This window comes from Tasmannia lanceolata, unplaced genomic scaffold, assembly GCF_043159265.1.
Source record: "Tasmannia lanceolata isolate RefF3 unplaced genomic scaffold, GAP_Taslan_0.1 ptg000018l, whole genome shotgun sequence".
NCBI classification, from domain to species: Eukaryota; Viridiplantae; Streptophyta; class Magnoliopsida; order Canellales; family Winteraceae; genus Tasmannia; species Tasmannia lanceolata.
The window spans coordinates 52780014-52792316 of record NW_027518695.1 but is presented as its reverse complement, the minus strand read 5'-3'; the positions used below and the strand labels follow the sequence as shown (position 1 = coordinate 52792316).

Genomic DNA, 12303 nt, shown 5'->3' with positions numbered 1-12303 from the left:
AGCATACAACATTAGCAAAAGATTGTAAATATTGACACTGATATATGCTTCTCCTTATAGAGTTAATGTTTCTATTATCAAAGGAGAATTTTTATGAACCTTATAGAGTAGATGTTTCTGTTATCAAAGGAGAATTTTTATCATAAATATATAGCTTTCGTAAAGAGTTAATGTTTATGTTATATCAAAGGAGAATTTTTATGCTAAATTTAGAGTTTCTCCATTGATGTTGTTCTCTCTAAGAAATCTTTACAAATAGAAGGTTCTTGTGACAGAAGTGCTAGTCCTTCCATCCAGTTGTGCTAATAGAGGATATGATAGTAAACTTTTCGATAATCTCCTGCAAGAATTATCTATGAACATATTCAAGCAAGTAGTTAATTAACACGAGTTTCATAGTTTAAAAATTGAAAGACTAGGTCAAGAGAGTCACCTAGTCACAATAAAAGAAATTTAGTCAGGTATATTAATCTATGAAAAAGGTTTGCAGAAACTTAGCACATTGCACAAATATTTAATCAAATATACTCAAATGCAAATTTAACATCCCCAGATTAGAAAAGTTGCAGAAAAAAGAAAACATCTGTATGCCTGGATGTAAAATTAGTGATGCAAATCATTAAACCCAAAAGTCCCAAAGAATTGTTTAAACATGCATACAAAGGATGAAGAAAGGTGCGGTAGGAAATGTGGATCCAAAGAGTATCTTGTTGATGTCAGCAATGACTCCCGACTACAAAAAAGAACCAAAACTTCCATTTCAGACCATTCCTATTTTCCACTTTAAAAGGTTCCAAAAAGGGGAATGGGAGTTCATTTGAGTAGGGCTTCATGTTAGAAGGTCTCCTTTTGAGTTAAAGAGACTACTAATAGTTTATAAACCAATTCCGTAAATCCCTCAGGTTGTCAATAGTGTATGAACCAGAACTACAATGTACACAATCTGTATACTTTCTAAACTGGAACATTTACTTAATTGGAAAGTATTGTACTTAGGATGAGATTAGTAACTTGTATTAGGAGAAATAGTCTCCATTTATTTTTTGGAGGTAGGAAGTCTAAATTTAGTTGTTTCATGATAGCTTTTTTTTTATCTTCCGAGTTTTCTATGCAAAAACTAGTTTTAGTTACTTAAGTTTTAACAATTTAGAGCACAAAGGAGTTGCTTTTGGGTTGATTTAGAAAGTACTATTAGTCTAGAATTAGAAAGATATGGTTTACACCCTAGAAGAAGCTTCATGTGCTTGGGTTGGAAGCCATCTTTGGACGGCAGTTTTTCTACTCAAAGTGCTTGGGATACCATCCTCCATCCAAGGTTTTAAATCTCGGTTTCGGTTTCGGTTTCGGTCATCACCGAAACCGAAACGTTTCGGTTTCGGTACGAAATTTCAGACGAAATCTTGTAAAAATTTCACCGAAATTTCAGTGAAATTTCGGAAATTTCCGAAACGTTTCACCGAAATTTCCGAAATTTCACCGAAATTTTGTACTTCACCGAAACGTTTCACCGAAATTTCCGAAACGTTTCACCGAAATTTCTGAAATTTCCGAAATTTTACCGAAACGAAACGTTTCGGCCGAAATTTCCGAAACGTTTCGGCGAAATTTGGTACTTTTCCGACTCACAGTGAATTTCGTTTCGGTTTCCGCCGAAACCGAAATATTTCGGCCGAAACGAAGCGTTTCGGCCGAAATTTAAAACCATGCCTCCATCACATTCCTTCATTCATATCATTCGGCTATTATATGCAAGTAGTTGAAGATCCGTGCGTTGCACGGGGACGGAAAACAAAGAATCAAATGAAAAAAAAGAGTTAAATGAAGCGAACGAAAAATATATATGTAGACCAAAAGCATTATAAATTTCCAACATATAAAACCTGCGTAGATATGTATCCCTCATGGAAGAAGTGATTAATGTTGGGATAAATACCGGGAATATTAGCAGATCCTCTCCTTTTTCAAATAGCTTCGCAGGAAACGGTATATGTGTGTATTTGTAATAAAGGAAGTCGATAAAACGTAAACAAAAAACAAAGAAAAACAAAGAATCAAATGATAGAGAGACTACAATGTCTATTTATCAAAAACAAAACATGCATATATATGTATCCCTTATGCAAGAAGTGATATTGTTTTATGGTTGTAGCATGTTTTTGAATGATAAAAAGTACAATTATTATCCACAATGAAGAATTTCATATCTAATCGAGTTTCACATCAATAAATTAACTTAAAGTCTTGTTCAAGCAAATCCTCTTCCAAAATGAACTAGTATTGCATAAAAATCCCGTCACAAACTACAAAAAAAAAAAAAGGAATTTGACCATAATTGGCCACTCAGTCACAAACTGAGAAAAAAAATATGAAAAATAGAATTAACTATCTTTCATCCTTTTCTTCACAAATCTCCCTCTCTTCAAAAAATAAGAAAAAGGCGTAAGAATAATACAAAACAAATAGCATCCTCAAGCATCCCAAATGAAAACTCAAACCCATCATAAGTAGGGTTGCAACTTGGGTCGCATCAACCCGGCCCGCATCAACCCGGCCCGAAAAAAGCATGGGTCGGGTTCGGTAAGGAGTTGGGTCGCGTTTAATTTTCCAAAGCCCGAGTGATTCTCAGGTCGGGCCGGTTTTAAAGGTGGAAAACCTGGCCCGACCTGAGAACCCTCTTTTTTCCCTTTTTTAATATTATAAAATTATACTTATGAGTTATAACTTCCGCCTCTCTCTAAGTTTGTGACCCTGCTCCTCACTCTCTAACTTTCGCCTCCGGCCTTCGTCTCCCCTCCTCACTACCTCAGCTGGACGGGAACTGAATCGCCTTCGCCCTCAGCTTAAACCAAGGTCTCTCTCTCTCTCTCTCTCTCTCTCTGAGCAGAAGCAAGAAGGGGGTTTTCTGGTTTTTTTTTCAGCCCAAAGTTTTTGCGAAGAACCTGAACCTAATCAGGTTCAGGTTACACCAATACCACCACCACAAACCCCCTCTCTATCTCACTATATTTTTTTTGGACAATTTCAGATTTGATGTTTTAGGCTTTTCTAACATGTGGGTTCTGATTTGGGTTTGGGAATAGGGTTCATATTCTTCCAGATTTGGGTTTGAGATTAGGGTTCCTTCGAAATTAGCCCACGAATAAAAAAGAACCCTTTGAGATAAACGACCTCCTCTCTCAACTCATTTTAGTTGTTCAAGTGTCCGAATCTAATAGTATCAGGTACACATCTTTAAATTCCTTTTTTGCAGGGTTCTCAGTCCTGATTCTTTTTTTTTTATCTCATCTCTATTAATTTCTTTATATCTCATCTTTGATACTAGGTGGAGTATCCTTCAGATTGGGCAAAAGATTATGATACTTTTTTTACGAATTTTATATCTATTGCAACTTGAAGGAATATTTGCAGGTATCAACTGACCATTTTTCGTTGAAACCCGACCCGACCCAATCCGACCCGAAAAACTACCTCGGGCAGGGCCGGGTTTAAGAATCCCGAGTTTTCCAAAAAAACAAACCCGACCCGACCCGAGATACTTTCTCGGGTAGGGTAGGGTTTTAGAAAACCCGACCCGAGTTGCAACCCTAATCATAAGTAACCCACTTAGTATCAAAATAATACAATTTCCTTCTCAGTGAACACACCATGTCATGGGCATCCTCTTGGATGAGAGAGAGGGGCTAAACCTCCATGCTTTTCTAGAAAAGAGAACAACAGTGTGTTGCAATGAGTAATAACATCATCTAAAGCCTAATTCCCAATTTCAACAAACCATGATCATGTTTTCTCCTATTTAAACTTTCTTTGATTTTTCCAAGTAATATATGTTTTATATAGATGGCCTTCTCAGTTGACTTCCAAAGATACTTAGTTCACTATCCTCAAATATTGGGCTACCTCTCGTCACATTTCAGTGGGGTTCATCATTAAGGCAATGCTTCCATTATATTGAACACATTATGATAGTATCCTTTACATTTTTATGATGTTTTGACGCTTTTTTCCTGATTTAGTTCTCTTTTTTGTGATTTTTGTATGGAAATAGAATAACTTGCATCTTCCACATCCTATATATATATATATATATATATATATATATATATATATATAAAGCGGAATCCTATAAGCTATGGTGCTGCCACGTGGCAGCCCCTCCTATATCCCGCAATTTTTAAAAAAATTGTGACTCTTTAATATCCCATGTAACTCTTTAATATCCTTCAAACCACGATACTCTTTATTATTTCCAAAAAAAGATAGATATGCAATTTTTTAAAAAATGGTAACTCTTTAATATTCCACATAACTCTTTAATATCCTTCAAACCACGTTACTCTTTAATATTTCCAAAAAAAAGATAGATATTTCAAAACGCATACGGTGAAATAAAATCGTGCCTGATATCCCGCCCTACAATATAGCCTACTGTTATTTCTTTCGTTTCCCGATTTTTCTCTATAAATTAAGTAATAAAATCTCCCCCTTGTAAATGCATCCCCGTTTGGATTTTACACGCAACGTTGTGGCCACGTGGCACCCTTCTGTATACCGAATTTCAAAAGTTAGAATTCCGAAAGTCGTTCGTATCTACGTAGAGTAGGAATTCCAAAAGTCACTTTCCTAAAAATCTGGACGTTGTATCTTATTAAATAGCAAAAAAACAGAACTTCATACATACATATATATATATATATATATATATATATATTGAAATGGCAATATATTGGAAGAATGGAACCTAGATGGTCCAAAAAAATACAAAGAAAAGAAAACTTACATCTACGTAGAGTAGGAATTCCAAAAGTCACTTTCCTAAAAATCTGGACGTTGTATCTTATTAAATAGCAAAAAAACAGAACTTCATACATACATATATATATATATATATATATATATATATATATATATTGAAATGGCAATATATTGGAAGAATGGAACCTAGATGGTCCAAAAAAATACAAAGAAAAGAAAACTTACATAAAAAAAGACTAAAAATACATTTCCCGGAGGGAGATTATCAAACCATTCCAAACCCTCTTTATGGACCCCCGGTCTCGCAAGGGAATCAGCTTCACCATTGGCTGATCTTCTAACAAATTTAAACACTATGGATGAACCTGAAACAAGGTCGGCGATTTCCTCAAAGAAGCTAAGAAAGCGCTACGGAGATGCAATCTTCCCAAATAGCCAACTGATTACGTTAGAAGAATCACCTTCCACAATCACCTTACCGAACGTATCCCTACTCAGACGATGTATACCTTGGAAAGCCGCTTTAACTTCTGCTTCAGATGAGTCGCTTCTACCAATTGGGCCAGCAAAAGCCCAAGACACCACCCTTGCAGAATTCCTAGCAAGTGCACCAATACCTGCCTGACCCGGATTACCCAAACTAGACCCGTCAAAGTTTATTTTCAAATACCCTTCAGGAGGAGCCTCCCATCTTTGAACTATCTTCTCTCTCCTCACCCCTTCCCAACACACAATTCTCCAACCTTCCCATAAATCAAAAGCTGAAACAAATTGAAACTGAGGAAGACACTTTGCCCAAAAAATGACCAAAGCAATAATTTTCATAAATAACCAGTAAGTTGACTTAGCCTCTCCCTTAAAACTCGCGAATTTCTTTCTTTCCAAATCACCCACCGCAAAGCTATCAAACACAGCTTCCAATGCAATTTCCCTTTCTTCTTCCAAGGCACAAAATCCCAACTTAACACTAGTTCTGGTATAGAGTTTGGGAAAATCCAGCAGATACCAAACCTATCCAGAATGAGGCTCCAAATCTCCCTTGCAACCTTGCAATGAATAAACAGATGATCAATAGATTCACCATCTTCCATACAAAGCAAACAATAATCTACCAGCCACAATCCCCTTCTTCTAAGAAATTCAATGGTCTGAATCCTCCCCCAGCAGACTGCCCAACCAAAAAAGGAAACTAATGGAGGCCCAAGGAATTTCCAAACATCAGCTGCGAGAGGAGAGCCTGAAGCATGCACCAACCAAGAGTAAAATGACTTCACAGAGAAGAAGCCGAATGGATCCCAGATCCAAATTCTTTTATCCACCCCACTTCTTTTTATATAGCAATTCTCAATAAAAAAAAATAACCGAGAAATGGAGTTTAACTCCCTATCAAAAAAATTCCTTCTGAAGCTAGGCTTCCAAACCACCTTGGTGTCCACCCTCTCAAAACAATCACACACCAACACATCTTTCTTCAAAGCCGCCGAGAACAAATCAGGAAAAAGAGTCTTCAAGGGTTCCTCAGAGCACCAAGCATCCACCCAAAATTTTATACGATCGCCTTTGTAAACTTTAAACTGAATACCCTCCTCAAATCTTTGCTTGAACCTCAAAATGTTTCGCCAAACAGTCCCACATTTTTTACTATATGAATCGTCCGAGCACCAGTTCCCATTTAAAAAGCCATATTTGCTACCAATCACCTTTACCCACAAAGAAGATTGTTCCATACCAAAACGCCAAAGCCACTTTCCCAACAATGCACGGTTGAACTCTCCCAAATCCAGCAGATACCAAACCTATCCAGAATGAGGCCCCAAATCTCTCTTGCAACCTTGCAATGAATAAATAGATGATCAATAGATTCACCATCTTCCATACAAAGCGAACAATAATCTACTAGCCACATTCCCCTTCTTCTAAGAAATTCAATGGTCTGAATCCTCCCCCAGCAGACTGCCCAACCAAAAAAGGAAACTGATGGAGGCCCAAGGAATTTCCAAACATCAGCTGCGAGAGGAGAGCCTGAAGCATGCACCAACCAAGAGTAAAATGACTTCACAATGAAGAAGCCGGATGGATCCCAGATCCACATTCTTTTATCCACGTCACTTCTTTTTATATAGCAATTCTCAATTAAAAAAAGTAACCGAGAAATGGAGTTTAACTCCCTATCAAAAAAATTCCTTCTGAAGCTAGGCTTCCAAACCACCTTGGTGTCCACCCTCTCAAAACAATCACACACCAACACATCTTTCTTCAAAGCCGCTGAGAACAAATCAGGAAAAAGAGTCTTCAAGGGTTCCTCAGAGCACCAAGCATCCACCCAAAATTTTATACGATCCCCTTTGTAAACTTTAAACTGAATACCCTCCTCAAATCTTTGCTTGAACCTCAAAATGTTTCGCCAAACAGTTCCACCTTTTTTACTATATGAATCGTCCGAGCACCAATTCCCATTTAAAAAGCCATATTTGCTACCAATCACCTTTACCCACAAAGAAGATTGTTCCATACCAAAACGCCAAAGCCACTTTCCCAACAATGCACTGTTGAACTCTCCCAAATCCAGCAAATACCAAACCTATCCAGAATGAGACCCCAAATCTCCCTTGCAACCTTGCAATGAATAAACAGATGATCAATAGATTCACCATCTTCCATACAAAGCGAACAATAATCTACCAGCCACATTCCCATTCTTCTAAGAAATTCAATGGTCTGAATCCTCCCTCAGCAGACTGCCCAACCAAAAAAGGAAACTGATGGAGGCCCAAGGAATTTCCAAACATTAGCTGCGAGAGGAGAGCCTGAAGCATGCACCAACCAAGAGTAAAATGCCTTCACAGAGAAGAAGCCGGACGGATCCCAAATCCAAATTCTTTTATCCAGCCCACTTCTTTTTATATAGCAATTCTCAATCAAAAAAAGTAACCGAGAAATGGAGTTTAACTCCCTGTCAAAAAAATTCCTTCTGAAGCTAGGCTTCCAAACCACCTGGGTGTCCATCCTCTCAAAACAATCACACACCAACACCTCTTTCTTCAAAGTCGCCGAGAACAAATCAGGAAAAAGAGTCTTCAAGGGTTCCTCAGAGCACCAAGCATCCACCCAAAATTTTATACGATTTCCTTTGTAAACTTTAAACTGAATACCCTCCTCAAATCTTTGCTTGAACCTCAAAATGTTTCGCCAAACATTCCCACATTTTTTACTATATGAATCGTCCGAGCACCAATTCCCATTTAAAAAGCCATATTTGCTACCAATCACCTTTACCCACAAAGAAGATTGTTCCATACCAAAACGCCAAAGCCACTTTCCCAACAATGCACGGTTGAACTCTCTCAACTTTCTTATCCCCAGACCACCATTCTTTATCGGCATACAAACGTTTTCCCACTTCACTAAGGGTATACCACCCTTACTATCGGCACCTCCCCAAAGAAATCTTCTTTGAATCTGTTCTATTCTCAACACTACACTAACCGGGCAATTGAACAAAGATAAGTAATACACTGGTATATTAGCTAACACTGCTTTGACCAAGATGAGTCTCCCCCCCTTAGAAACAAGATTTCTCTTCCAAGTTTCCAACCGACTTTCTATCCTTTCCACTATAGGAGTCCAGAGCGCTTTTCCAGGTTTTCCCACCCCCAATGGAAGCCCTAAATACAAGGAAGGCAGGGAATTCAGCCTACACCCCATCACCTTAGCAAACTCCTCAGCTTCGGAAGGGGGAAGATTAATAGCAAACAAGCTAGATTTCCTAAAATTTGATCTTTGACCAGTAACAAATTCATAGCATCTTAGAGTAGCCTTCAAATTTAATATCATCTTCCTATCAGGGGCACAGAAAAGAATGGTATCGTCAGCAAATTGCAGAAGAGAAACTTCCACTCTATCACATCCAATAACAAAACCTTCCAGCAGACCCAAGCAACAACCTTTACTCATCAACCTACTAAGAGTTTTCGCAATGATAACAAAAAGAAAAGGAGAAAGGGGATCCCCTTGCCTTAAACCCCGAGAAGACTTGAAAAAACCTTTTGGAGAACCACTTACCAAGATGGAAAACTACACAGAGGAAACACACTTTCTCATCCAACCTCTCCACCGATTTCCAAAACCCATTCTTCCAAGCAGAAAATCTAAGCAATCCCAATCCACTCTATCATAAGCTTTCTCCATGTCTAACATACATAGCACACCTCCAGCTTCACTTTTCGAGTAAGATTCGATAACTTCATTTGTGATTAAAGAACAATCCAAAATTTGCCTCTTACTGACAAACGCACTTTGACTATCCGAGATAATATGGGGTAAGACCACTTTAATTCTATCAACTAACACCTTAGCCAATAGCTTGTACAAGCACCCCACCAAGCTTATTGGCCGAAAATCAGTCACCTTAGTAGCACCTTTGATCTTGGGTATTAAAGTTATAAAAGTAGCCCCTGTGCCTCGATCAAGAGTCAACTCCTCATAGAGGTCTCTAAAGAATCTTAGAATATCACATTTCACAACCGGCCAGCAAACTTGGAAGAAAGCTAGGCAAAAACTATCGGGTCCAGGAGCTTTATCTTTAGGCATCGAAAAAAGACCTCTTTCAACTTCCTCTTCTGCAAACGGTTCTTCCAGATTTGAGCTAACCTCCAGATTCAAACTCTTAAACTCCACTTCTTCAGGAATAGAGTGAATAACTCCTTCTGAAGCATACAGAGCAGAATAAAAGTCTACTATGGCTGAAGATACCTCTTCCTTAGAGCTAATTAAAGCACCATTTACTGAAATAGACTCAATTCTGTTCGACCTCCTTCGAGCACTAGCCATCGCATGAAAATAAGCAGTATTCTTATCACCCTCCACCAGCCATTTTACCCTTGATTTTTGCCTCCAAGATATTTCCTCCTGCAGCAATAGCCCTTTGTGTTCCTGTTTAACATTCCCTAACTCCTGCCAATCTTCCTCAGAGCTTAAACCACACTCCTCCAAAGCGATTAATTTTGTTATCCTATTTGCCAACCAAAACTTTCTACTATTTACCTACTGATTTTGCTCCTTAGACCATTCTTTTAACTTGATTTTAACAAACCTAAGCTTTTTCCCAATCACCACATCCGCCGGGCCCTCAAAACTGCATGAAAACCACCAACTCCCCAATCTATCCTCCATCTGAGGGAAACTAAGCCAAGCCAACTCAAATCGAAAAGGGGGAGAACCCCACGACTCAAGATGAGGGTCAAGAAGAAGGGGACAGTGATCCGAAACCGAATGCACCAATACTTTCTGAGAGCTGTCAGAAACTAAATTCAGCCACCCTGAGCACATAAGAAATCTATCCAGACGACTCCAACTAGGACCTCTGGACCACGTGAAGGAAGCACCCGCTAAAGGAAGATCGATTAGCTCAAACTTTGCCACAAAATCAGCAAAAGGCTTTGATCTGAGAATTGGTTCTTACACAACCTAATCTTTCCCCTACTTTCATAATCTCATTGAAATCACCCCCAATGCACCACGGCAGAGAACAAGCATCTCTGACCTTCTCCAGTTCCTCCCAAAACAAAGCCTTTTCCACTAGAAAAACCGGACCATAAACTCCGGAGAACAACCACATCGAATTATCTGCCTCCTTTTTCAAAGCAATCAACAGAGAATACCTTCCTATCCATTCCTCCTGCTTTTTCCAAACGTTCTCATTCCAAGCTATAAGAATACCACCTGAGGCACCATTAGATCCTACAAAGGAAAACTCCCACTCAGTCCGAATCCCCAACCCTCTAAGATCTCCCCTATTAACTGACTCCATTTTGGTTTCTTGCAAGCAGATGAGATCCGGCTTAATCTTCTTAACCAACTCCTTAACTTGAATTCTTTTGTCCTGATGGTTCAGGCCATTGACATTCCAAGATACAATCTTCATTATAAATCTAACTTAGCAGACGACTTTCCCTTCCTCCCGCTAGGTTTTCTTTTTTGCGTATCACTAGAAACCCCGTCCCCTACCAATAGGGGTGGTTATTCAGTTATAACCGAACCGAAATAACCGAAATTTGATAACCGAAATAATTTCGATTATCAAATTTCGGTAACCGAAACCGAACCGAAATTTTTAAAAACCAAACCGAAACCGAACCGATTAAAAATTCGGTTATACGGTTATAGCCGAATAAACCGAATAACCAAATAGTGGGAGAAAAAGAGGGAAAAAAGCTAAATCTTTGTCTCGATCGGAGGGCTAGGATCATCCAATTGAAATGATTTTTTGAGCAGAACCTAATTAAGTTGTGATCAATCAAATGGACGGTTTTGATCATCCTTTGGAGTGCCCATATCACACTTTTTTTTGAAAAAATATTGATTTTTTATCATTATTTCGGTTAACCGAATTTTTTTTGGAGATAACCGAAACCGAAACCGAATAACCGAATTGCCAAAAAAAAAAACAGAAACCGAACCGAAACGGAAAAAAACCGAACCGACCGAACCAATTCGGTTCGGTTCGGTTATTCGGTTTTAACCGAATAATGAACACCCCTACCTACCAAATCATTACCAAAGTTAATGTCCATCCTCAGCTTCTGAAGTTCCCTGATCTTCCTCCTTGAAGACTCGATAGGACCCTTACGCAAAGACTCTTGTTCCTTTGAATCCCTTAACTCAGCGCTTTTAATGTCAGATATGAAATCCTCCTCCGACCCAGCATAAACCAATTCCAGATTCTTGCTAACTCCCAGAATATGAGACACCAAACCATCAATGTCCTCCATATTAACGACCTCCCCGACTTCATCCCCAGATAACCCTTCCACCATCTCCGAACGAGCCTTCAAAGGCTTTATTTGAATATCTTATGAAACACTATCTGATTCCGCATCCAGTTTTTCTGGGCTACTTGCTACTTTACCCCCAAAAACCACCACAAGTGAAGAATCGCCAATAGTATCCCCAATTGGAACTTCAACTTTCTCCAGAAAGGGCTTCAGAGGCTGCTTTGGAGAAACAGGCATGACACCGTCTGTATTCTTTTCCATATTTGCAGATAAAATTATTCCTTTGTCGCGACAAGATCTCTTCTTTCTACAGTAACTTAGCCCCGACTTTGGCTTAGGACAGCCCTCGATCCTTCTTAGCTCCCTAGCCTCAGATGGATAACTATACCGAACCATAATTCCTTTAAAATTATTTACCATTTCCGAAAGACAAACCTGCTCCACTGATTTGTCTAAAAAAATACTTCCGAGATTCAAAGAGACCACCTACTTGCTTAAAAACCCAAGGATCGATACATTCTCTTATCACCATAGCCCTGGACGCCGAGCACACACTAAAACGGAAAAAATCCAGGGACTCCGAGGCACCCTCAATGAGCAGAACATCATCCCTCTGTAGTCTATCCACCTCCACAGAGATATCCTCCTCTGAAACTGATTCAAAATCTAGATGCCTAACCACATCCGCCAGTTCTTCAGAAAGATCTACAAGCTCCGTGCTACAACCGTGGGATAATGTCTTTGATCTTAAAGACTTTACCTCAGGTGAGAACGAAAG

At 38.9% G+C, this 12303-nt stretch overlaps 1 protein-coding gene across 1 annotated transcript; it reads right to left on the bottom strand.

The window, feature by feature from the left end:
• Positions 1-5160: 5160 nt before the first annotated feature.
• LOC143850444 (uncharacterized) lies at positions 5161-11567 on the bottom strand. Its single transcript, XM_077359695.1, has 9 exons — positions 11298-11567; positions 10214-10633; positions 9845-10164; positions 8846-9763; positions 7747-8710; positions 7435-7559; positions 7238-7368; positions 6549-6774; positions 5161-5725 (listed from the first exon to the last, which is right to left on the bottom strand). The coding sequence occupies exons 1-9, from the start codon at positions 11565-11567 to the stop codon at positions 5161-5163; spliced, it is 3939 nt and encodes a 1312-aa protein (XP_077215810.1).
• Positions 11568-12303: the final 736 nt, after the last annotated feature.